The sequence below is a fragment of the Aotus nancymaae genome, unplaced genomic scaffold (assembly GCF_030222135.1).
Source record: "Aotus nancymaae isolate 86718 unplaced genomic scaffold, 86718_ANA_hifiasm-v0.15.2.pri h1tg000041l, whole genome shotgun sequence".
NCBI classification, from domain to species: Eukaryota; Metazoa; Chordata; class Mammalia; order Primates; family Aotidae; genus Aotus; species Aotus nancymaae.
In genome coordinates this window covers 14647454-14675196 of record NW_026988455.1, presented here as the reverse complement: position 1 = coordinate 14675196, position 27743 = coordinate 14647454, and the positions used below count along the sequence as shown (strand labels likewise).

At 38.0% G+C, this 27743-nt stretch overlaps 1 protein-coding gene across 4 annotated transcripts in view; it reads left to right on the top strand.

The window, feature by feature from the left end:
* SMARCA2 (SWI/SNF related, matrix associated, actin dependent regulator of chromatin, subfamily a, member 2) overlaps positions 1-27743 on the top strand; it is a 211045-nt gene that overhangs the window by 59733 nt on the left and 123569 nt on the right. For all 4 annotated transcript variants that reach the window (XM_064361484.1, XM_012454586.2, XM_012454583.2 and 1 more), the window contains 6 exons: positions 1597-1852; positions 9296-9422; positions 11982-12155; positions 13592-13765; positions 16091-16261; positions 25158-25211. In XM_064361484.1, the coding sequence (XP_064217554.1) occupies positions 1597-1852; positions 9296-9422; positions 11982-12155; positions 13592-13765; positions 16091-16261; positions 25158-25211 (956 nt within the window). The remainder of the gene's footprint in view (positions 1-1596; positions 1853-9295; positions 9423-11981; positions 12156-13591; positions 13766-16090; positions 16262-25157; positions 25212-27743) is intronic.

Here is a 27743-nt window from a genome sequence, read left to right as displayed (position 1 = left end):
TCTTAATTATGGAGGTACATCTACAATACTTGAAATTAAAAATAAAATGAAGTGCATTTTCCTCCTAAGATTTTTTTCATCAACCTGTAGAACCAGTGCTGCAAATTACCTCAAGAAGAAATCTTATCTATCTCTATATCTTTTAGAAATGTTTTACCTAATTTTAGAAGGAGGGGAGAAGAACAATAACACCACACACACACACACAGACACACACACACACACACACACATGAACACAAGACACGCACACTGTAGTTTCCTAAGCAGTTTGTTCTAATTCTTCACACTCCCCCTGTCAAAATGTTTGCTTTTAGCTTTCTTTGTATTGTCATTTAAGCCCATTTCTAATTGGTGATTGTTGGAAATTGAATAAATGTGTTGAATTTTTCATAATGTATGTCGTTGTATGGTTAATTATTAAATCGCTCTTAAGTATATATACTATTTTTGTTACCATTTAATAGCAATCTTTTCTTAGATTATAGAAAAAACTTGTAAGAATGCTCTGGGCTTTAACATCTATTTACTGAGATTCTTTTTAAAAAAATTTACTAACTCATCTGGCAGCATCATTAAAATTATAATTTTAAGGCAACTTAAAATTTATCTAGGAGGAGAAATGGAACACTTAAAAAATTTAAGTCTGTACTTAGTAATTAACTTAAACTCCTGAAGTTCAATGTGGAAAATTATCTTAAATTAATTTATTCAATGCATTTTGATAAGTTTGAAGATTACATGTTGTTTTATTCTGATAACATGGGATAATGCTCTCTTGAATCCTAATATTTGCTAATTTTTATTAGGTGGAATAAGCAGATTTTTTTGGCTAACAATGAATGTTTTTAGAAATACTTTCTAATATGTAGTAAGAAAAAATTTAAGTTCCCAAGATTCAGTGATTAAACCTGATATATGCTATATAGGCCTTAAAGAGTGTGTGCTCCTTGTAGTTCACATCAGAAGACTGATAAACTCGTTGCTCTGTTTGTAAAACCTGGGTTCTAACAGCAGGGCTAGTCCAGACTGGGATAGAGGTCTATCCTAAAAGGGCTCAAGGTGCAATTTGCAAGATTTCATTTTAGGACCATATCCAAATTGCATCTGACTGCTGCATGACCCCCTTTCTTTTTTTGAACTCTGAATGCACCTGTAATAAGGAAAAGAAAAAGAGAGAAAGAAAGAGAAACCCATCCACCCACTGTAGAGCCACATTAAAAGCTGGCGGTAGTTTCCTTAATTAGTTTTATTGAGTCACAGTCATTTTGGGATCATTTGCACCCATGTTCGTTAGTGAATGCCATTTCCCTATGGGGATAGATGCCAGATTCTTTTTTCTTTCTGTGTCTTTTTCCCTCTCCGTTTTCTTCTTCCTTTTACCCGGTTCCCAGTCTTCCCCTCCTCTCCCTCCCTCCTCCTCTTCCTCCCTCCTCCTCTTCCTTCTTGCCCTCCTTTTTTTCCTTCTCTCCCCTTAGGTGTTTAAGACACTTAATGGTCCCCAGCACTGGGCCCCGGGGGGGGGCGGCGGGCAGACCGGGTGTGGCCCGCGGGGCGCCGTCCCGCCCGAGCTGCCCATGTCGCTCTTGTCCCGCAGGCCCGGGGCCGGAGCTGAGCGGCCCGAGCACCCCGCAGAAGCTGCCGGTGCCCGCGCCCAGCGGCCGGCCCTCGCCCGCACCCCCCGCAGCCGCGCAGCCGCCCGCAGCCGCTGTGCCCGGGCCCTCGGTGCCGCAGCCGGCCCCGGGGCAGCCCTCGCCCATCCTTCAGCTGCAGCAGAAGCAGAGCCGCATCAGCCCTATCCAGAAACCGCAAGGCCTGGACCCGGTGGAGATTCTGCAGGAGCGGGAATACAGGTAATGCACCCCACCAGAAAGGGAACTCACCTGCTGTGTTCTAGCAAGTGCCACCAAGCCTAGGATGGTGAGCTTACCCCTTGGTTGGCCAAACTCTGATTTTCACCTATTCAGTCAGAAAACTTTTATCCACCCCTGTGGCCTGCCAGGTGCAGGGGTAGGCACTTGGGTTTTTTAAGATCAAAAGTCGGCAGGGACTTTCTGTGGACCCAAGTGATGGTCTCACATTTCGATTATGGAATACATTGTCGTTGTTTGTGTTTGTGTCCTTGAATAATGGCTGAGGTGGTGGGATGTTGAGTGTGTTGTGCTGGCCTGATTTTCATGTTAATGGTGCATTTCTACTAAAGCATACTTGGGTAGCTTGGTATAATCTTTGTTTTAATTCACGTGTGTCTATGGTGTATCCACCTTTATGGGTATACCCCATACAAGTGTCTTATACAAGGTCCTCATTTTAATTATCGGTCCAGAAACTTAATTTTTACCTGACTCAGTCCAGTTACAAGAATCAGGGGTTGGCAGACCCTTTCTGTAAAGGGCCAGATAATCAATATTTTATGCGTTGTGGGGTCATACGGTCTCTGTCACAACTCACCTCTATCCTTGTAGTGCGAAAACAGCTGTAGACAATAATGGGCTGACTGCCTCTCAGTAAACTTTACAAAAACAGGCTGGAGGCAGGATTTGGCCTGCAGGCTGTAGTTAGAAGACTCCTGCAAATGGTTGATCTCGACCCAAAAGGGAGTCCCGTAAGTATTAAGTCAAGATAAAATAAAGCTAAGATTGTGGATTCTGGAGTCTGCCAGAGAGCATACTGTGTCATTATTAACTTCTTACTATGGTCAAGTTATGTCTCTTTTCTCTGACTCAGTTTCCTCCTAGGTTAAAAGAAGGTGCCTGTCATAGTGTTGGGAAGATAAAATGATACTGAAACATTCAGTAAATAATAGCTATTATTATTTCCCAAATACCTCTTCATTTAAGGAAAATTAGACTTTAAAAATTAAAGAGAATGCTGGTAAACAATGGCTGGGCTCCCTTTTAAAACATTACCTTAATCTTTGTTGAAAAGCACATCACTCATTTGTTATTAGACTAAAATACTAAGTTACCAGCTTTGAGAGGTACTTTGAAAGAAATTAGAATAACTTGCCATTAGATGTGTTTTTTTTTTTTTTGGATAAAGAGTATAACTTGACTTTCATTACTATTAATAATCACCTGTTAAGAGATTTTATATTGCTGTTTCCACCATTTCATGTAGTCCCAGAGAGCTAGATACTCATCATCAATTGGTATTTCAGTGCTGATAGGCAGATTCTGCTGGGTGAATGACTGCTATATGTTATAAAGTCAAATACTAGCATATTCCTCTATTCATGTGCAATATACTAATGTGCAGTACATTCTGTATGCTACTGTTGATTTTTTTTTCTCCACCCCCTCCTCCGTTACTGTTGAATTTTTAAAAAGCTAAAAGTATTGGGAAAAGTCAGTAATAGAATGAAGACGTATCATGTGGATACTTTAAAATTCTGACTTCCTAATGGCTAATATTTTTTTCCTACCCTAGGAAAGGAAAAAGCTCTGTACAAGTTCCCTAGTTAAAACACTTTTTTCCATTTAAATTACCAGTACCTTTGTTAAACTGTGTGAACTGCCCTTAGAAGAGAGATGCTTTCTATAGCTAGAAATTTTTTCAGCCTGATTTGTGTTTGTGCACAAGTGTGTTTAACTTTTTGTTTTGCTAACTCCTAAATGTTCCTGATTACTTTTTCAGGAATTTTCATTGCAGGACTTTCTTGTAATGAGTTTATTTTAGGAAATTTTGGGGAGATGATCATAATGGATGGTCTTCCAAAGTGCACAGTATTAAGTAGTGCTATTTAGCCTATTCCAATGTATAAAAAGCTTTTGTTCTGAACTCCAATATCAATAAAAAATGCTGTCAGTATCTTTGAAATTATATGAATTACAGAATGTGGAGAATGGCTATTTTTCATAATATTTTTATTGCTTGATAAATGCCTACTGCTTTGTAAAGCCGTGTGGCTTTTGAAATGACTGATCTGGATAACCCTGAATCCAGAAAGGTCGTGGGTCCTTTGGCCTGAATTTTCTCATGGCCACCTAGAGAAGTAGCATAGTTTTGTAGTGAAAGCATTACAGGGCATGTTTGTATTCTTTGGTTACAGAGCGATAGCTGGCTGCTTCTGCCTGTATGAAGATACATTGTTCAACTGCAGAGATTAAATTTATCCCTTAAAAGGGTTAAATTAAGTCTCTTAGGCACTTGCAAAAGACAACAAAGAAACTATTTTTTTTTCTTCTTTTGACCCTTTGTAATAGAATGGCTTACCAGCCTGTAGCATTGATAACTGTTAGGGTCCAGTGCATCTTCATCATCTCATCAAAGATTACAGAAAGGTCTAAAAAACCTCTTTGACAATTTGATAAACTTAGTTTGAGCAAAAATCATCTGTCAGAAAAAATTCTTCAACAGATGTTAATTTCTTTGGGCCTTGTAATATCATTTACCTTGTCTATGAAATTTGACAGGAAATTTTCCGAACCTTAAATTTTTTTAACATTTAAGTCAGTTGGCTGCTTTTCCTTGTTCATCATAAAATCAGAACTTTGACAAATTGACCTTCCTTTTCATTCATAGCATAAATAAATGTCTGCCTATGAACACTTTGGGGCAGCTCTGTACAAGCTCTCTAGTTTAATTTTCCCACTTAAATTGGATCCTTTCTTTTTGGCCATCTTTCTCTTGTAATGGAACTTCACTACTTCCATAGTAAGTGTCAGATATCTCCATGTATTGCTTTTCTTGTTTTTCTTTTTGGCACACTTCTGTTGCCTTCTCAATGTGCCTAACTTTGCTTTCTTCTATCGAGTTACATGCCTGATCAAAAGTACATCAGGAATCGTCACATTGGCATGTAAACTAATTCCACAAATGTTTGCATTGAAGATGTATTTCACACTTGATGGGGTTTATTTGGGAAGAACGTCTCTGAATTATATCAGCCCTCTTTGGAATCAAGTCAGAATTTAGGATGCAAAGAGCAGTAGATCCTTCTTGTGTCAGGGAGCAGGCAGAGGCTGCTTACCTGTGATTTTCTTTTTTTTTTCTTTTTTGGGTCCTGCCCTTGTCGCCACTGCAATCCTGAAAATTCCTTCTCAAAAATTGCCAATAGTTGCTTTACCAGCAGAGTTACAAAAAGTCACACACACTCTCTTTTTAAAGTGTCATTCAGCTCCTTGAAGGAACAAAATGTACCAGTGTCATTTTCTGTTCAAATAACTCTCCTACAGGAATCATAAACTTCTCCTCTGGACCTGAACAAATATCTGATGCCTTTAATGGAAGTCTTTTTCTTGCCAGAACAGTAGCCCCTCTTGATTTACTGTTCAATCTGTATGAAAAACCTGAGTGACCTAATTCTGCATCAATTTTCTGTACTCGTGAGGACACTAAATGAGTCTCCTGCAGTTATGCAGTATTATATCTTGTTGTTGTTTCGGGAAGTTTAGATTCCTGAATCTCTTTATCGGACTACCTGCTGAATCTCATTGATGGGGAGATGAAATTGTCTGGAGAGGAGCATTATTTAAAATGAAGATTTCTATTAACAACAACAAAGATATACTTTTCTGTGTTAAAGAAGCCCCTCATGTACCTTGGCTACTCACCCCCCATGGCTGAATCAAATGCATATAATTTTACTCTGGAGTCTACATTTCCTCTGCTCCTAGAGTTTGCGCTTTGTACTTCTTACCTCCTTTCCATAAAAGATGAATTCTTTCTGTAGGGGAAATCAGATTCACTGACAAATAACCAGGCTCCTTGGAGAAGTAGTCATTTCAGGGAGAAGTGTACCCTCCTTGCTCCCACCCTCTCCAGTGCCTTAGTCACACAGTACCCCATCTACCCCGGGTTCCCACTCCCCACCTCCTCATTTCCCCTCCACTTCCCTACTTCCCACCTCCCAGTTCAGTGTGATACAGTCCCTACCCTATCAACCCTGTTATCCTATGATTATTTATTGAGTCCTAGTTCCATGGTTGTTTGGAAGATTAAGCAGGTATTCCTCTAATTTAGCATCTGACCCACTTTATCAAAGAGAGTAAATCAGAATACCACGGGATAGTTTGAGTTCTAGGATATTCAAATAAGAAAGATCTGCAAGGAATCTAGAACCAAGGAAGTAGAATAACCAGATCATTGGCCATGATCTCATGCCACTGTAATATTTAATTTTCCTTTGGTATGGCCTTAACCTGGAAAAGTAAAGTTGTCTCAGTTTTATTTTTTTCCCTTTAAATTATGTATTTCAAAAAAATATCAATAGTGGATTTTTTTCTTTATATCCTGATTATTAAGCTGCATCATCTGTTGCTGTATCCAGAGATTTGGGGCTACATCGATTATTTTAAAAAATGAGTTGAGTAATTGAAGTAGATGTCTGTTTCATATAATTAAAACTAAAAACCACAGTAATAATCTCATGAGTATCACTAGTAAAAGGAATGTGAAAGAAAGTTGGGAGAATTTGAACAATTTTGCCAAAAGAGTAAAATGATGAGTTTATTATTGTTGTATGAAATAAAAGACTTTCATTGAATGATTAAACCATTTAAGAATGCTATTGTTTGTGTTGGTATGAGTAGTTAAAACAATAGCATGGGCCGGGTGCAGTGGCTCACACCTGTAATTCCAGCGCTTTGGGAGGCCTATGCCCTTGGATCACCTGAGGTCAGGAGTTTGAGACCAGCCTGGCCAACATGGCGAAATCCTGTCTCTACTAAAAATACAAAAATTAGCCAGATGTGGTAGCACATGCCTATAGTCCCAGCTACATGGGAGGCTGAGGCAGAAGAATTGCTTGAACCCAGGAGGCAGAGGTTGCAGTGAGCCGAGATCACGTCACCACACTCCAGCTTGGGCAACAGAGCGAGATACCGTCTCAAAAAAAATAAAAATTAAAATTAAAAATAAATAAATAAAATGGAAAAAAAAACCAAACAAAAAACAACAACAGCATGGTAGCAATGATAATACTAACACATTATGACAAATTATTTAATAAATTAGAATCAATAACATGTATATAGCAAATAAAACAAGAAACAGTCATAGATACTATTTTTAGTGAAGTTCCTGAAAAATAATTTCCCTTACTACCATTTTTAAATTTTTTAAAATGATGACATTTTATTTCCCTTCCAAACTAAGCAACTATAGGTTTTTTAAAAAAATCACTCATTTTGATATTTGGGTTATATGAAGTATTAAGATATTCTGCAGCATTTAGGTCCAGAAGGTTTTACTTTTCCATGTTAAGGAAAATGATGGCTGTCGTCATCAGCATCTTGGCAAGGAAGACAAATGGCCTGGTTGCCTTAGGACAGAACTAGGAGTTAGAAAGAAAAAAGTCTATCCTCTCAGCTCTGCACTCTGGCAACATCGTAATGGTTGGAAAAAAACTGTAATATTCATAATTACAACTTTTCTTTCAGATTCAGGGGATGCATGAACAGGTTTCTTAACATGGGTATATTGTGTGATGCTGAGGTTTGGGGTGCAATTGATCCCATCACTCAGCTAATGAGCATAGTACCTAATAGTTTTTCACCCCTGGCTGCCCTTCCCCCCCTCCCCTGCTTAGTAGTCCCCAGTGTCTATTGTTGCCATCTTTATGTCCATGAATACCCAATGTTTAGCTGCCACTTAAAAGTGAGAACATGCGGTATTTGGTTTTCTGTTCCTGCATTAATTTGCTTAGGATAATGGCCTCCAGCTGCATCCATGTTGCTGCAAAGGACATGATTTGGTTCTTTTTTTATGGCTGTGCATAATTTTTAACAGAATTCTTAATTTTCGACTTTTATAGTTGAGGTCCAGGAAAGTTCTCAGAAAGTACATTTTAATTATCTACTGTTTCATTGAGGTGGTTTTGGTATCAGGCAAATGGAGGTTCCAATCTTGGTCCCCTTCTTTACTAGCTCTGTGGTATCTCCAGGTGTCTTCAGTTTTCTACATCAGTAAAATGGGACCATTTTCATAACATTTACCATAAAGGAGGTGTGTCTGTGTGTGCAAGAGAGAGAGACAGTTAAACAAAATTGAGCATTAAAGGCACTTATTGCTATAATATTAGCCTAGTTTAATGTATTACTTATTTTATTACTATTCTTTCTTTGTTGAAATCTATTTCAAGACAGTTTGCTCCAAATTTAGGGGGATGTAGCTCTAAAAATAGGCTTAAGTGGCATATAATTATTTGTCAGAATAGCATTCAGGTGAACTCTAAAACCAGCAGTTTATATATCTAAGAGTAATAGTATCCCAAGTGAATAGCTAAAGTGAGAGGTCTTTTATTTTCTAATCTGCCTTTATTATGTGGAAATACCTGCAGTTACATTTTTGGTGGTGTGTAAGCAAGAATCCCCAACATCCTTTTCTAGAAACCCTTGGTTTTTGAGTACTATTTACTGCTGCCCCTGATTTTTTAAAACAGCCTCATTTGTGTTTTCTTTTCTCCAGCAAGCTCTGCTTACAGAGGAAGTGGTTGTGGTTGGCAGAGCTCTTTCTGAATGTTTAGGGTTGGCTGATTTCTGTGGCATCAGCACCTAAAAGTGTTCTTGCTCACTCTGCTTTAATGGCTCTCGTCATCAGCATCTTGGCAAGGGAGGCAAATGGCCTGGTTGCTTTAGGACTGAACTAGAAGTTAGAAAAAAGTCTGTCCTCTTAGCTGTGCACTCTGGCTGGCTGGAAGTTAGGAAGCGGGTCAATTGTTCCTGTCTCTTACTTTCTCTCTTTGCTACGAGTGAGCAACAACATTTGATTTCCCTGCTAGATGTAGGGTGAACCTTCTTTGCCAGGTGTTAGGTAGACGTTATGGAGTAAGCCAGATTTTTTTCTTTTTGAGACAAAGTCTCGCTCTGTTGCCCAGGCTGGCGTGCTGTGGCGCGATCTGAGCTCACAGCAACCTCCGCCTCCCGGGTTCAAGTGATTCTCCTGCCTCAGACTCCCGAGTAGCTGGGACTACAGATGCGTGCCACCACTCCAGCAATTTTTTTGTATTTTTAGTAGAAATGGGGTTTCGCCATGTTAGCCAGAATGGTCTCAATCTCCTGACCCCCTGATCTGCCCATCTTGGCCTCCCAAAGTGCTGGGATTACAGGTGTGAGCCACCACGCCCAGCCCAAGAAACCAGATTGTTAAGTAACATATACCTGTCTGCATTAATGCAAAGGTAGTTTTCCTCTGCTTAACATCAGAAATGCTAGTTGGGTGTCAGAAATCAACTATCAGTATCTGGAATATGTTTTGCTCTGAGGTTAAACCTAATGTCATTGTTTATTATTTAAGATTAAATTGTAATGTGTATTTCCACTGCTCCCCTTTCTCCATTTTATTATTTCCTTTAGACTTCAGGCTCGCATAGCTCATAGAATACAAGAACTGGAAAATCTGCCTGGCTCTTTGCCACCAGATTTACGAACCAAAGCAACCGTGGAACTAAAAGCACTTCGGTTACTCAATTTCCAGCGTCAGGTAATACCTTTTCCCCAGTGAATCTGAGATGGAGGAAATAAATGTAATTGTTCCTAAAGTGTGATCTGTGTGTTGCCTTTAGTCTATTCAATATTGTTACAGAGATATAAAGATATAAACATGGTAAAATAGTGAATCTTTTAGACCAACAGCATACAACTAAAAATAATGAAAATGAACTGCTTATTATTCTGGTTTTCTCTTCTGCATGTGGGAAAGAGTTTTTCCTCCTGTACTATGGTTTGCAAAGTCGTAGTTACGCGTTTTGTTACCATAGATGAAAAACCTTGAGAACAAATGGGGTAGCTCATGTTTGCTTTTATGACTCCAAGGAAAAACCAGAAGGTAGTAGATTGGAGCTTCTTTGTAAGCACAGATGTAAAATGGTAGTCATGACTATGAAAATAATTTTAACAAATATGATAGCCACTCTACTGAATCAGTAGTTCATCATTTATAGAAATACACAGAACAATGTCTGATAGCTTATATATTCACCAATATCTAAGTTTGGAGTGTTTGATCACATCAGACTCATATATTGACTAATCAGGAAATTATCTGTTCATGTTGTAGTTTACAGTAGGTATTAAAAGCCAGTATCGTGACCTATTTTCTGATTTCTAAATGAGTAGGAGACTAGTGGAATGAGTTAGAGCTGATTTTCACTTTGGTGAGTTTTGCCTTGTGGACTCAAAAGGTTCAAGTTTGCTAGTCCACAGATTGCCTCACTAAGCCAAAGGGGATAAGGAACGTTTCATTGTTAGTCAGATGGTTTTGTTTTGTTAAAGTCTGCAACATGCAAAATGAATGATTAGTGAATAAAAGCACTTTGGAAGTATTGACTTGGTCTGTTGGAGGATGTGAGTAAAATCATAGGCCACTCTACTTGCTATTGTCATAGGAATTTGGGTGTATATTTGCCTTACTGGCTGTAATATCACAGACGGACATTAGTGGTCGGTAGGTGCTACTTGCCTCTTAGTTTGTGAGAGTAGAGTTCAGCTTAAATTTTAAAAAGAAAAAGGAAAATTTTCTGAGTTCTGTTTACTTTTTTTTTTTTTTTTTTTTTTTTTTTGAGACAGAGTCTCGCTCCGTCACCAAGCACCAGGCTGGAGTGCAGTGGCGCGACCTCGGCTTACTGCAACCTCCGCCTCCCGGGTTCAAGCAATTCTCCTGCCTCAGCCTCCAAAGTAGCTGGGACTACAGGCGCGCGCCACCATGCCCAGCTAATTTTTTTTGTATTTTTAATAGAGACGGGGTTTCACCATGTTGGCCAGGATGGTCTCGATCTCTTGACCTCATCATCCACCCTTCTCGGCCTCCCAAAGTGCTGGGATTACAGGCATGAGCCACCGTGCCCGGCCATGTTTACTTCTTTTTTATTGGTGACCTCATAATATGAGTTAATAAAATGCTGGATAGAATGCTGTTAAATGAATATTAAACAAGTATATTTTCAGGAATAAGTTTATGTTCAAATTAGCATTGCCATGTTGGCCTCCTATTGGTTTATGATTTTGGTGGAGTGTTGCTCTGTCACCAGGCTGGAGTGCAGTGGCCTGATCACGGCTCACTGCAACGTCCACCTACTGGGTACAAGCGATTCCTCTGCCTCAGCCTCCTGAGTAGCTGGGACTACAGGCATGCGCCACCATGCCCAGCTAATTTTTTGTATTTTAGTAGAGACAGAGCTTCACCATTTGGCCAGGATGGTCTCCATCTCCTGAACTTGTGATTCACCCGCCTCGGTCTCCCAAAGTGCTGGGATTACAGGCATGAGCTACTGTGCCCAGCCTTGTTTGATATTATTTTAAAAATCTGTTATTTATGAAGCTTCCCAATAAAATTAACTGCAACTAATGATGAGTTCAGATTCAGTGGAATGATTATTTAATGTGTATTTTCCAGTCCCTACCCCCTACCACCACATAATATGCAATACAGATGATAAAAGTATTTTATTTGTGATGATCTAAAGTAAGTTCATGATATAGTATAAAATATAGATCTCTTGGAAAGAATATCATTATTGGAGTGGGAAGAAGCCAAAAGCTATATTTCCCATCCTTTGTATGAAACTATGAATTAACATTGTTTGAGTACCTGCTGCTACCATATGTGAAAGTAATTCTTTTATTCTTTTTTTGGAGCATCATTAAAATTAATCTTTAAATACAAAGAGAGTGTTAGCATGACATTTAAAACAAAGTGAAAAATTTAAAAAGCTTATTAGCTAATTAGTATCATTAGAATAATTAGATAAAATGAAGTTATTTTAAAAGCAAGACAACATCTTTTCTTTCTTTTACTGTTACAGTACTATAATTGCTTTTGATTTGAATTATTTGAGGAAAAAAATCTTGTACCAGCCTTGAAAATATTGCATACATTTGGCATGATTTTAGCTCCTTCATTTAATACAAACCAAAGGTGGTTGAGGCACCTGTAGAGAGTCCTCGCCCTACTCTATTCCGTTAAATGCAACCGAGAGAAGGCCAGGCTTTGGAAACCTAGCTTCTGTTTGGGAAGGCTCTCTAACTGCTCTCCTCCTGACAGCTGAGACAGGAGGTGGTGGCCTGCATGCGCAGGGACACGACCCTGGAGACGGCTCTCAACTCCAAAGCATACAAACGGAGCAAGCGCCAGACTCTGAGAGAAGCTCGCATGACTGAGAAGCTGGAGAAGCAGCAGAAGATTGAGCAGGAGAGGAAACGCCGTCAGAAACACCAGGTTCTTAGACCCTGGGCTTTGCTCACCCTCACTTTGACAGAGATGTCCAATGAAGTCATCGAATGGGGTCAGAATGACTGAAAAATGGACCCTTGTGGGCGGTGGGGACATCACAGAACAGAAAGGTTCCTTGGTGTTTACATAATCCAACCACATCATTTTATAGACAAAGACCCTTAGGCCAGGACATATAAATGACCTGCCCAAAGTCATACAATTGCTCAGCAGCAGAATGAGTTTTAGTACTGTCTAAGTCTGTTTGGGCTGCTATAAAAAAATTAACATAAACTGGGTGGTTGATGAGAACAGAAATTTATTTTTTGTGGTTCTGGAGGCTGGAAGCCCAAGATCAGGACACTAGTATGGCCGGGCTCTGGTGAGGGACTTCTTGGTTGCAAAGTGCTAACTTCTTGTTTTCTTATGTTGTGGAAGGAGACCAAGAAAGCTCTCTGGGGTTCCTTTAGAAGGGCACTAATCCCATTTATAAGGGCTCCACCCTCATGACCATATCACTTCCCAAAGTCCCCACCTCCTAATATCATACATTGGTAGTTAGCATTTCATCATACAAATTTTGGAAGGACACAAACATTCAGTCCATAACAGGTGTCATGCTCGTAATCCCATGGAAAGTTTTTGAATGGGTGGTCATAGGTGGGTTTCCTAGAGCAAAATTCTGGAAGCAGTTACTTGGAAAAGGAAAGTAGAGAGCAAAATGTTATTTTCATAGCAAATATAATAGTATCCTGGCCTCTCTGAAGGGCCTAGTTGAACATATCACAGAGGCAAATATTTAAAAACATTCCTTTCTGGGGGTTTGGAAATATTTTGATGTAGGATTTGATTTCCTGTCATAATCCTATAAATTGTATTTGTTTTCTTTTGCTTAATTTAGTGCTTAGTTTAGTTTCCTTTTGAAAAAAATGTTGGATTTTAGTGTAAATAGGGTATATATTTAAAAAGTGGATAGGAATTCTGCATGGCAATTTTAGCTTCATATAAATTTATTTTGGGTCATAATCAAAGGTAGTTAAGTTAGAGCAGAAAAACATTACTTTTATGACATACTTTTTACTGGAAGTACCCATGTTCCTCAAGTTTATTTTGGAGTGAGTGAGTGGTTTGCTTTAAATTTTATCATTGCCATTTTGTAGGTCTCTTTCAGTCTTTGATCTTTCCATTCTTATGTGGCCACACACTCAAGGCTGAGGAGGCTTCTCTTGCAAAAGCTTGCAACAAATGGAACCTGGAGAGGCCATCTTTCCCACCAGCTCCATGGCCCACACCTCAACTGCAGAGACATACCAGGCCACCTATCCCCAAACAGATTCTAGTCTTCCTATTCCAAAAAAACAGAGTTTTCTTCGACTACATTGATAGAGGATGTTGGACAACGGATTTTAAGTATCCTTTTCTTCCCCTTTTGGATCCTCTAGGAATACCTGAACAGTATTTTGCAACATGCAAAAGATTTTAAGGAATATCATCGGTCTGTGGCTGGAAAGATCCAGAAGCTCTCCAAAGCAGTGGCAACATGGCATGCCAACACTGAAAGAGAGCAGAAGAAGGAGACAGAGCGGATCGAAAAGGAGAGAATGCGGAGACTGATGGTAAGGAACCCCCTGCAGGAGCCCAGGAAACCACTCAGCCCATATCCGTCTGCAATGAGACCATTAAATATGGTGGTTGTGGAAGGAAAGAGTGTAAGCTGCTTATCAAAAATTTTAATAAGTTTCTTTGAACCTTAGGGAGAGGAAGTAAAAACTTCTTCTCTTCCTGGATGACGGATGCCACAAAGCTAGGGGGATGACAGATGAGCATAGTATTTCTGTGTCCTGGGGTGGCATTGCAGTACAGATTACAGCTTCTCCAATCAAGGCAGGTACTATATTTTGCATGAGTTTGATAACCAGATCTGGAAGGATGCAAATGCAGTTCTTATAAAAATATGGCCTCTTTGAGATGAATGACCATATTTTTTGGAATGAATAACACATTAAATCTTGTCTTCAAATTTAAGAAGGTCTCTATTTTGAAGTCTCTGGTGCTCATCTTTTTTTGTTAATGGCAGAAATTATTCTCTACCAGTGTAATAAATGATTTTAAAGTTGATTTTGAAATGTTGTTTTTTGTGATAGCCATGTTATTGTCAAAGGCTATTCATGGATCATTACATTTGCATTGTTATTTTTTAATGGGCATATAGCACAGAAGAGATAGGTTGATGTCATTGGCCTGAGTATTTGGTTTTATTGACCTTTTATTTTTGGAATTGGACCTCAGAGCAAACTGTGGATTTTAGAAAAGCATGCGTGATGTTATAATTATAGGAGACCTGCAGATTCTATCTAGGACACAATGTCTGCATAGATGAAGATAAGGTCATAATTATGTTCCTGGAAAATTCTAAGTGACAGTGTCTTCCTTGCTGATGTTACAGTTTGCATTTTTTTCATGAATTTTTTGGATTCCAGAAAGTGAACACCATGTTTTAAAAGCCTCTGTGTCCAAGTATTGCTTCATCTTACTACCCTCTTCTGCCTCCCGCTCCATACTGGGGAGAGACGGGACTGTCCAAAAGGTTTCTGACTAGACCCTTTTTATAGTAATTTGATCACTAAGCAGTCAGATTTGTCTGGCTCAACTGAAGTGAAACTGTATTAGAACTTCAGTAACAGATTGGTTTGACACTAATGATTAGGCATTTGCAAATCATTAATTTTTGCAATTAAATGATGGAATATACAGATAATAGAGAAACTGAAGTTTTTTATCACTCTTTCTTCAAGTGAGTTCAACCATAACCAAAAGCAATTAGAGTTATAATAGCATTTGAGGCTCTTGCTCATCCACAGGGCAGACAGCAGCTAGACTGAGTGACGAAGCTGCTGTCACTCAGGCAAATGCTAGAATGACACCCCAGGACAGAAGATCTCAAGTTTTTGTTTTTGTTTTTGCAATGGAGATGCCTCGTAAAGATTTTGCAGCTTGTTCTTTGATCATGGCATTACATGATAAAAATAATTTGGAATGTCCTTTATTGGGATATACAAAAAGATTTCTCTCGAAATGGCTCAGAGTACATCAGCGTTTTATTCTGTTTAACCACATCATGTTGCTTAATGGGAGGTGGAGGTGGGAATTACTGCATCTGTTTTATTGCTCAGCAGTATCAGACTTCAGGTGCTAAGTGACTTGTCTCCAGTCACCTGGGCCCATTACTCAGTGCAGATCTGTGGCAAAAAAAAAAAAAAAATCCCCCAAGTTGGATCTTCCTTATCAACCACAATGTTTGGAACGCCAAAAAGAAAGACTTTTTAAAATATAAGACATTACTTGTTAAAAGCCCATTTGATTCCTTGCCTTTAGTAGTACTTATTGAAATATTTATGAATGAAAGGATATTGTGTCTGGAATTTGCTTCAAGACAATTCAGTTTGGGTTTGGGGAAAGGGGCTTTAGGGGAAGAGTAGCAATGAAACAGAAGTCACCACAAGTTAATTTTTGTTGTTTGGAGTTAGTTATGGGATAAATTATACCATTCTCTCCGCTTTTGATTATATTTGAACATTTCCAAAATACAAAGTTAAAGATAAACTTTAGATCACGAATTGTCAAATTCTAAAATCTTTTTGTACAGTTAAAGCAACACAGAAAACAGAGCTGGCTCAGAGTGCTTGAGTATACCACATGTACAATGTGGCTTTGTGCCTGAACTTTACTGTAAACTCCAGTGTTCTGGGATGTACGTGTCACACTTCTGTGTGTTTGCCCTGCTCCAGACTCTGTCTGATGGCTTGTATAGCCCGACTCATCTGGTTTGCTATACTCCTACCAGTCAAAGTGCAGACTGTCAAGGGGAGAGGACAGAGTGGAGAGTGGAGTTGTCTGCATGCTTATACTATGCCCTTATCATGTTCTTCTTTCCTTAATAGGCTGAAGATGAGGAGGGCTATAGAAAGCTGATTGATCAAAAGAAAGACAGGCGTTTAGCTTACCTTTTGCAGCAGACTGATGAGTATGTAGCTAATCTGACCAACCTGGTTTGGGAGCACAAGCAAGCCCAAGCAGCCAAAGAGAAGAAGAAAAGAAGGAGGAGGAAGAAGGTACGTATCCTCATGGTCGTGGCTAAGTCCAGGGTGTATGGGCAGGGATAAGTTTAAAGCGAGTATTGCTCTTTAAGTACTACTTCCTACACTGCTGAAGGTTTTGATGATTGAATTGTGAAACTTGCATAAACAGGTATGGCATGAAAGTGTTGATGAGGTATTTTAGACAACTATTGGAGATAAGAGTGTAAAAATAGGATGTACTAAGCAAAAACAATGTTGTCTATAAATCATTGTCTAATATAAGATTTTAAATTAAGTACATGCAGTCAATTGGGAAAGGAAAATCAGACACAAACAAGTGTTTGCTTAAGTTTAATGCTAGTATGGCAGGGGATTACTTAATTAAGAAACTGGAATGAAAATTAAGAAGAAAATGCAGTGTACAGGTTGGAAGAAGCCAGAGGAAGATATAGGTGATAGTTACTTGGACAGATGGCCGTGCCAAAATCGTTCATTCAGTTCTGCTGTCCCTGTGTCGCAGTGAGGCAAGTGTGCACATTGGAGTTTTAGGTAATTACATAAAAAAAGAGTCCTATGTGAAATATTTCATAATCATCATGAGAAATGAAGGGTAAGATTTAGACTCTATGCAGATATTATATCTCCACGAGTAACCTGCTGAGGATAGGCCTGTGAATATGGATCCTCTTTGAAGCTTAAGTAGTCCAGTAATCTAGTTCTTGGTTGATAGCTGTGTTTTCATGATAAATTCTGTTTAGGCCAGGTACAAACATCAACAGGAAATCAGAATGTAAAGGTTGAGGATCGGTAGCATTTAATCATTCATTCTCTACAGTGAATAATTGAACAAAATGTTTTTCAAAAAATAATTAATTTCACGGCCTCTGCATTTTCATACCTGTTTCATAATTAAGGAGGAGGAATAAATGATTAAGAAGGCACCTTCTTACACTGATTTTTTTAGTATAAGATAGCTTGCCTCATTGTGAAGATGAACGAGAGATGACTCAGGGCTTGTGTTTAGACATTTTGTTGGTGAGGAATACCTCATTTTCTTGTCAATGTAGCATTTTAGACTGCAAAACTCCAGCTCCAATTCCTACCTTAAAAAGATGTTTCAGAGTTAGTGAGGAACATACAGGTAAGGGGGAGGGAAGAATGATGGGGAAAAATCATGTAAATGTAGTTATTATTACCGCTGAACTGTACACTTAAGAATGGTAAAGATGGTAAATTTTATGTCTATTTGACTTCCACAAAAAAATCTTAAAAAATTAAAAAGAAACTACTGACATATTGACAGCAGAGAAAGAGAGAGAGAATTCCAGAATATTCTGTAAGTGGACCCCATTAAATGGCAGTTTTAGTTTTTCCTAATTGAGCCATGTGTTCTGCAGAGGTAGTCACTGTTAGTGTTTTTAGTATTAAAGTTTGTATTTTACTTTTCTTTGTGATTAAAAGATAATGACCCAGATTTGATTCTGGCTTATGATTAATAGCTTTCTGCCATGGTGTTAGATACCTGCATCATCATAGTCAAAGAAAGATGCACAATTGATGCACAATTGAGTGTTGATGATTATGCCTATATTTTTATGTTAATCTGCACAGAACAGGGATCTGTCATAATTATTTTTCATGGTGCCGCTTACTCCGCATGAGCTGTAAGTTGGCATGCCCCTTCAAACCCTGGCCTTGGATTTGGTGATAGCACTTATTCTTTGTGTCTTATGCTTGCACTCAACCTATGTTAACTGAACACTTACTATGAGCTAGGTCGTGTGCTGCTAGAACGCTGGGAGAAGGAGGGTGGAATGGTGAGGAAAAGCATCCTGCCCTCTCTCACAATTTAATCAGAGAGAGAAAAAGAGAGAAAGAGAGGCTAGACAGATATTAATCTAACTTGCACCCAAATACACAATTACAAGTTGGGTTGAATATTATGGAGGGAAACTGTTTCCAATTGGAGGTGAGCCTGATTGCTTGGCAAATGAGTAATGGATGTCAAGGCAACTATTGTCTACCTTACAGATACCTCTGAGTATCTCTTATTATCTCACGTGATCAACGTGCAGCGTTTTTACTTTACTGTCAGCCATCTACCCTTCCTTGCATGCTCTTGGGTGCCTAGCATTTGAGTACTTCCTGCCCTCAGCAGGACTAAGGTGGAGCGGCTCTATTTCCTTCCATGGTATCTTGCTGGGAGAAGTGGGACAAAGAAGGGGAGGGGGGAGGAAAAGAACCTGAGGCCCTTAGCCTTTCCAGGTACCTGTCACTTTTCTGGGGCTTTGAGGCTTAGTTTGGAGTGAATTACCCAGTTCCAGATACACCTTTATTCAAGTGCAAAGGAAGGGGATGCTTTGAAAAGCTGATTTGACACTTTGGATTATCTGTAGTTCTTCCCTCCATTAGAGTGAATGATTGGGAGTTGCTTGTTCTGGCTTCTCTGCGGTGGAGGAAAACTTCTGTGTCTATGAGCATAAAAATCTGTGGTATCCTTTTTAGCACTTTCCCATAGTATTAAATATTATACTATACTTATCAACATTTTATTAAATTAACAAATACTTCAATAAACTCTTCTTTTGAGAAAACCTAGTTTACTCAGTGAGCTAATAGCTAATAGCACTGAGCTGCTAGCAACACTTAAAGGACAACTAAACTACAGATAACTCTAAGAAATTTGCTATTAAAGATGAATATGAGGCCGGGTGCAGTGGCTCAAGCCTGTAATCCCAGCACTTTGGGAGGCCAAGGTGGGTGGATCACCTGAGGTCAGGAGTTCAAGACCAGCCCGACCAACATGGTGAAACCCCATCTCTACTAAAAATACAAAAAATTAACTGGGATTGGTGGCAAGTGCTTGTAATCACAGCTACTTGGGAGGCTGAGGCAGGAGAATAGCTTGAACCCAGGAGGCGGAGGTTGCAGTGAGCTGAGATTGTGCCACTGCATTCCAGCCTGGGTGACAAGAGCAAAACTCCATCTCAGAAAAAAAAAAAAAGATGAATATGGTTGACTTTTTCAGTTAATTTAATCTGAAAAAGATTACCTTTTATTTTCAGCATGAAACTAGTGTACAATTTTTTTTTTAATTCCCTAGAACAGAGGCCTCTGTCTTTCTTTGGGAATTTATTGTGTTTACTTGCTAGTTAAATAATAGGGTAGGTTTCCTTTAACCTGTTATGACTTTGTTTAATTTTCTCATTACAGACATTTTTATGAAGTACACATATATAAATCATTTTGAAACTTCTCATTCTCAGCCTGGTCTTCCATTAAAGCCCTTGAAATGGAAGAAAAAGAAATGAATAATCTTTTTAAGTATCAGAGGAGGAATAATTTTTAAAGTATTGAAATCCTAGTTATATGAAGCTAATTTCTTTAGTGTTGCAAGATGAACGTGCTGTTATGTGCATTTAGCATAACCTTGAGGTTTCCTACAGGGTACAAAAAGGAATGGGGCTAGATAGAACCACCAGGGTATGTGTAAAACTAGGATCGAACATGTCTAAATTAGTAAATTGGACCACTGTCTGAATCATCTTAGCAGGTAATCTTTTAAAATCAAAACTGCATAAGAAAATATATATACTAATTTACTATTATTCTCTTGTAGGCTATTTCATTAAAAGATCTATTACCACAGTGCTTCAGTCTTGTGATCTGTAAGGAGGCTATAGGAATACTATGTACCCTATAGATTTCTAGTGAGGATTACATGGGAAAGTTTATCTAAAGCATGTAGAATACACCCTATCACATAGTAAGTGCTCAGTAAACATTATTTCATCAAGCAATTCTATTTTACAAAAGTGGGATCATGATTATAATGTGGCTACGTTTTTCTGAAAATAAATCTTTTTGTAACCTTTATAGCATATTCTTTGTGATGTTGAATCAATAATAATTGGTCACTACTTTTTTTCTAGTTGGAAATCAGTTAAATAGTAGTGTGTAGGATATCTCTGAGGATAATGACAGAGTCTTTAAATATTGAGGCATGCAGAAAAACAATGAGGATTTATCACAGGTGATTCACTCTGCCTACCACCGTGTTCCCCCAGCTCCTACAAAGAGAATTTTCTAATTACATGGCCTCTAATTTACAAGTGCTCCTGGTAATAATGAGGCATCCCTCATAGTACTTTAGAGTACGTTTTTCCTTAAGCTGTGGCTAGGAGCCCATGCTAGGAGCACCCCTGCTTACTGCTTAGAAGTCTAGCAATTTCAGGGGTTCCATTTCCAAAGCTGTTGACGTCAGCCAAAAATAAATATTTAATTCTCCCTTCCACATGTTTCAATGGGCTGTACACCAGCAGGACTGTCCTCTTGTTATTTATTTATGACACTTTTTGGAAACACATGATACTAATGGGCACATACTCAGAATCTCTGAGGCAACACTAGGCCAGATATATTCTTCATTGGAGTGTTTGATTTTCTTTCCAAATGCTCTTTTATCCTGTCTCTGTCTCTCTCTTTTTCTCCTTACCAACCTCTGTTATAAGTAAATCTCAGGACTGTGATATTTGGCAGGGGGAACCTTCCTGGCATAATGTATTGGTCAACATAGTGGTAGGAAATGTGTTTTTATCCTGTTTAGATACCAAAATATCACAATAGCCTGCCATTGGCACAGTTTTCAGTAAAAAGAGTATGAAAAACAAAGCAGTAATATTATTGAGACATTTATATTAAATTCAAGCTGCTTCCTGATTCTTCTTAGTTTTTTATCTCTGATATTTCCCCCAAAGATTATATACTTAGTTACAGCTTTCCTCTCCAAGATTTTCATGAATAAAAGAAAGGTTCTAAAGTAATTCTGGACATTTGCATGTAGGAACTATTGTGAGGGTAGGTGAACACAATGCCAGGGTGATTAGATTTATTTGATTAGTTCAGTGTCAAAATGGGTGAGACCAGAAGTTTGGAGCAAAGTCCTGTTTAACTGGATTGACCAGTTACTTGAATCAAAATGTTTAAATTTATTTTCTCTGTAAGAAACAACCCTAGGTGAAGGGGAGGAAGGCAGCAAATCACACTGCCACGTGTGCACCTATGCAACAATCTTGCATGTTCTTCATATGTACCCCAAAACCTAAAATGCAATAAAAAATAAAAATAAAAATAAATGGGAAAAAAAAAAGAACCCAAGTAATGTGCAAATACCTGTTAATTTGATATTCCTGGGCATTTTGTTTATTGCTCGATTACCTCTCTTAATGCTCAGAGCTTAACTTAAATGACAGTAAAAATAACTCAAGTGGTTTTGAAAGCTAAGGTTTCCAGCGAAGCAGAATGGGTCCTTCAGATACCAACGCATTTGCATGTTGTTTCAGCATATTATAATAACATCTACTGGGGGATAAAGTACATTCATTTTATAATATAGATTGTAAAATACTTGATTTAAAACTGTTTATGTAATGAGGCTGTTTATAGCCTACGTTGTAGTAATCTAAATAAAATGCCCTGCTGAAGTCTTGAGTTCAGCTTACACAGGATTTTCATATTTAGAGATTTCTTTCCCTCCTCACCCCTGTTGTTGATTGCTTTTTATAGCTTCTGCAAGGAAGATGGGTAGCCACACGCATACCTTTGTTTATGAGCGTTGCTAAATGGAAGATAAGAATTGACATTGGTCTTGGAAATTGGGAACCCAAACTGTCCTTAGTTTGAGTAAGTTTTAGTTATGAGTGATTTTTAGTTATGAATTATTCCTATCGTGTCCCCTTACATGATTAGGTTAATTATATTCCTCCCTTCCTACATAAGCATAATTAGTTCTAAACTCTTTTGCATGTAGGAAGAAGCCAGTACCAAGTTTCCTGTTCAGTGTTTTGTTTGTTTTCAATCAGTGGAAGTAAGCACAGGCATCAGCCATTAATATTGACAGCATGTGTTTGCAATTACATGATGTAGATAACTACGTGTAAAAATTTCTCAGGTGGCAGGAGACACTGTAGCAGCTGCTGCATTCACACCACTACATTTCATCAGGTGCTTAGAGAGTGTCCGAAGTCAGCTCAAATAGTAGAGCAATCACAAGCTCTTGGGTGTTAATTTTGAACCAAAAGAAGGGACGGTTGTGTTTGTTTTGCTTTGTTCTTTTAAGTTTTGAGATACAGCATGAGTTTGATGTGAGTACATGGGCTTATGAAATCACACCAACCAGGAATGTCATCAAAGTGAAGGAATCCAAAGCATGATGGGAGAAGTTGACATCTCTTGCCATAGAGTAGACTGCCACCTGGCCTCTATCTCTTGGAATAACATGGCAGAATTGGGTCTAAGGACAGGGCATGCTTGTGAGAGAAGTCACACAGAGCACCAATTCAATGGCTAATTGTATGCATGCCCTTAACTATTTTATGACTTGCAGATGTGTTGGCACCTATTTATGGTAATAATTTAGTGAGATATGCTAAGTGGAAAGTACTGTTCTTTGCACTTCCATTCATTGCTTCAATTACCAAATATCATAGCCTTGTGAAGCATTTTTCAGGAAATGCTACAGCAAGTCTTAAATATAGACATAAAAGAATAGTCCTTGGGCTATCATTGACCCTTGTACAATGTGGAGATTGAGGCTGGCAGCATATATATTACTTGTGACATTGGATTGTACATGTTGAAATAGTGACCGGTCCTGTAGAAGCCGGAGGATGTAGGCACTGTTTGTTACCATTTCTGTTTTATATAAGAGGAGACTAAGATGCAAAGAGAAAATGATTTGCTCAAGACCATACAGCTAAGATCTCTTGCACTTAATTACAGAGAGCCAGGATTCAAATACAGTTTGTCTAATTCCAGAACCAAGTGTCTTAAATCTAATATTACTCTGCCTCTCAAATTTGATACCTAATAGAATTTTAAAAAACAGTTTGGGGGATTTTAAGTAATGTAAGGGCCTGACTATGAGACAGTTTTTAGATAACAATCTAGCTAGTCCATGGTATATTCATAGGAAAGTATCCTTTAGAATAGTTTTGATTATATTAATATATGATGCTTCAAGCTTTTTAATGTACTGTTCATTGAAATGGTGATCCAATTCCACTTGCTAGATAATTGAAATTGGCTTATTCATTGTCTCATTTGATTTTCTTTGTTGGCCAAATTTGTAGCTTATTTCTGATTTGTATGGAAAGAATGGTGGGATTAATTGACTTTCTCCCATTAATTAAAACAGTCCCCTGAGTATAGAGCCTGAGAATTCCAAAAATGGAACCTTCAGTGACTGGTAGCAGGGATGGCTTCTTTTCTGAATTCAGGGGTTCTGCCATTGTTCTCTGTGTCACTAGCTTAGATGTAGAGCCTGATGCTCTTTGAAGCTGATCATTTCTTTTCAGCTTAGAAGTATTTTCACTTTGGGGTGACATAAATATAAATTTTAATTTCTTGGAAAATCATAACCAAAGGGAGTATTTCATTTCCTGCTGTTTGGTATAAGTTGCATTTTTTAATGCCTTATGCTTTGGCATACATACATACATACATACATAGATGTATTTTTGTTAAGAAAATTGCATTGTAAAAGAACTTCAGAAATTTCAAATATTTATGGAACTACCTTTCTTCACTATGAATAAAAGGTGGATTTTAAACTTTAAGTTTAGTTTTCATAAAAGCTATTTTGTCAAAAGACAGTGAGTTATTTTCATAGAAGACAAAAACATATTATGGAATCGATATCTTAAGTAAACAAAGTTCAGTTCATATTGATTCCGTATCATCATTTTTTATTTTTAATTAACTGAAGAGCCCAAGGGAGGAAAGCTCATTTTCCCAAGTATCTTGATAAAAGAAATGACTAACGTGTTTTTTTCTCATTATACTATGCAGAAACAGTATAGCTTTCCAGCAGTAACTTTAAAATAGGGATTCTATACAGGTGATTTTAAAGATTGCACTTACAGAGGTTATCGTAAGTAGAAGAAATTTTAGATGATTTTGTGTATATTACAGATGAGACTCTCTTGAATATGTACAAGATGTGACATGATCTTAACTTTTCATTTAGGTTGTCTTTGGGGCACATAGAAGCTAGTGGACTAAGATATTGGGATATTTAAGAAATGGTAGATAACAGAATTCTTCATGAGACAACAGTAGCTGTATCAAATTTTCCCTTATACACGTGGTAGAAATACTATATATTATGAAAGAAATTTAGTTAGAATTAAAAACATCCAGGGAACTCACAGAGTTTTATATTATGTTTTTATGCCCATGGAGTGGTTCATAGCTTATTCTTTTTTTTTTTTTTGAGAATGTAATTTTATTTTATTTTTATTGTTTTGACTTTTATTTTAGATTCAGGGGATACATGTGCAAGTTTATTACCTGGGTATATTGGGTGATGCTGAGGTTTGTGTTACAGTTGATCCTGTCACCCAGGTAGAGATCATCGTACCCAATAATTAGTTTTTCAAGTCTTGCCTCACCCCTCCTTCCCCGCTCTGGTAGTTCCCAGTGTCTGTTGTTGCCATCAGAGGTTATTCTTGACGGGCATTTTTAAAATGTTGTTCTTCATTGCTGAAGGAAACTTGCTAAGCAGATAGGAAAGCTTAGCTAATTATGTCAGGATTTACCTTCCCACTCCCAAACATGAGAATATTTCAGATTCTGACCACTGTCTTGAGTCTGCTGTGTCTTAAGCTCTTTGAGTCCCTGAAGACACAATCTACAAATCTCCAGTGTGCTGGCCTTAGAGCACATCTGGCTTTAAGTGACTTTCTACAAGTTGCTAATAAAATACATGCTTTGTCTCAGCAAAGAGAAATGAACATAAAAGGCATTAACACTTAAGCTGTTGGATAATAATGGGTAGCAATGAAATTACATTACATACCAGAGAGTTACCAGGAAGTCCTTTACCCCATCGTCTTGGTTACATATAACATTTGACATTGTTGTTTTGCAGAAGGCTGAAGAGAATGCAGAGGGTGGGGAGTCCGCCCTGGGACCGGATGGAGAGGTAAGAGATTTTCATCCTTTCCGCTGTGTTGTGCTGAACGGAGTGTGTACTATTTTATTCTTATACCGCTATTTATTGTAAGTGAAAATAGTAATACATTAGCATAGTAGAAAATTAGAATAATAGAGAAGAGATACAGTGAAAAATAATCTACTTGCATGTCAGACTGTCAATCAACTGATATTAAATGTTTTGCATACTATTTCAGGATTTTCTGTGCATGTATAATCATACATTTACAAATATATAAGGTGCATAAGAATCTTAAATGATTCTATAATTATATTGCCCAGTAAATGATACAGAAGCATAAAATATGACCTAGTTTCTTTAGTTTATTATTAATTTGAAATTATAAAAATACATAAACTGCAGAAGTCACATATTTGGTTAACTTATTTTGACATTTTTAGTAGGCTTGCAGTATAGTGTCTATATGTATATTCATCAGCCTATTTCTAAAATTCATTTCCTAGTAGTTTCAATATTCTCCTGAATCATGAGGATACAATTATTTATTTATTGGATTTTTTTTTCTGAAGCATTTAATGTTCCCTGCCAGTGATTCACAATGAGGAGGCACACTCCCAGAACAGGATGGGAAGGGAGTTTGTTTCAAATTATCTTCATTTCGTCTCACAAATTCTGATAAACCTACTTGGAGGATTGGAGTGGGTGGGAGGTTGCCACTTCCCATTCTAGTATCACTGGTATCACTCTGCACACAGTTGTATTGTGAACTCAAATAGCGGAGATGCAGAAAAAAAAGACTGAACCACTATTCTATGCAGAAACCTCTTGAACAGTAAATGTTACTTAACCACTATAATCCATCACAAGGGAAGAAAGGATCAGGATAAATGTCTGATGTGTAAGAAACTCCGTGGGCTTTATGAGAAAAGAATACTATATATTAGAGCACTTAGAAACAACTCTAATTTGCAAAATCTTAGCCTTACCTAAGTATGCCTCCCATCGGTCTATAATTAACAAGCTCACAGGGAGAGATTTACCATGTTAACGTAATAGTGTTCTTATATCTTATTATCTGTTGTGAAAATTAGCTACTGATCTTGGGCTTGTGACATACATCTTCTTTTCTTTTAATCTTAACACGTGTGTCCTGTTTGCTAAGGCTTGCAAAGTGGACATCTTGCTCTGTTTTGAAATAACGTTCTTATTATTATGCTCTGCTGTTCTCATTCAGTGCTTTTGCCAAAGTTCTAATTCCATCTACAGTGATTTCCAATTTTCTTAGAGGCATGACATTAGCACAAAAACAAGCTATATATTATAATGGTTCACGATAAGAGTATGATTTTTCCAAGGGAAATGATAGCAAATAGTAGATTTCCTTCTTTATCTCTTGAGTATATAGATGACCTTTTACATTAATGAGGAAGAAGTGTCATGTTGGCATGCAAAGTAATGATGTTCAAAACCATTGCTTTAGCACACACAAAAGAAAAAAATGATCTGGAGTAAGACTTTTCTCTTTTTACTGTAATTTTTGTGGATAATTGCGAATATGTTGTTTCTTATGCTGACAGTGCTTTGTTGAGGGTGTGAGGGAAAAGAACCATTGGGTATATGTTTTTGTTTTTGGTCATTTCCTATAAGATACAGAGAATAAACTGTAGTGTACTGTAGGTTATCCTATCATTTCTGCTTAATTCCAATTGAAAGTAATTTAGGAAAAATTTTGGAATTCATGAATTGTCTAAAAATTCAATTTTTATTACTTTTCAGGAGATAGATAACTCGAACCACTCACCGATCAGGCATTTCCAAACAAACATTTTACTTAGGGATCTGCTCCTAGAAGTACAGGTCACTTTGTAATCGAGAACATTCATTCGCTGCTGATTATACTCAAGTCTGATTCTTGTGTTCCTTGGATATACTGGTCTAGTAATGAACTTTAGCTTAATCTTGGTAAATTTGCCAGATTTCAGAGAAGCAGAGCTTTTTTCTGTATCACACTCATAAATGCCAGTAGTTGGGTTAGATACCTGGGGGGTTAGTTTTGGATAAAGAACCCTAGTTCTGCAGAAGTCAAACCGATGACATGGGTTGTAATATATTTTCTGTTTTTCATTCTCTCTGAAACCATGACTTGGCAATAGTTGTTATCTGGGAAGTATTAGTTGAGGAATTAGGGGTTGTTGGTTACAAATGACCAAAATCAACTCTGCCTGATTTAAATAAAAAGGGAATGTATTGATAGGATAGTGGATAACTCATCAGATCTCCAGGGTTTTGGAGGAATCTGACTCAGGGCTATCCCTAGCATTATGCTCTACAACTGGTCCAGAGAGAACAGGCTGTGGTTGGGAGCAGGAAGAAGCTTGGCAAGGCAATTACTGCTTTCCTGGCACTGTTGCCACTGTGGTCTGCCCTGCACCAGTACACCTGTTGGTTCCTATACCCTTGAACTTCTGCCTCCTAACTCACAGCCTTGGTGATGCATCTGGTTGGTGGAGCTAAGGTTTGTGCCTGTGTCTTAGCTGCCAGGGAGGCAGCACTTTCAGT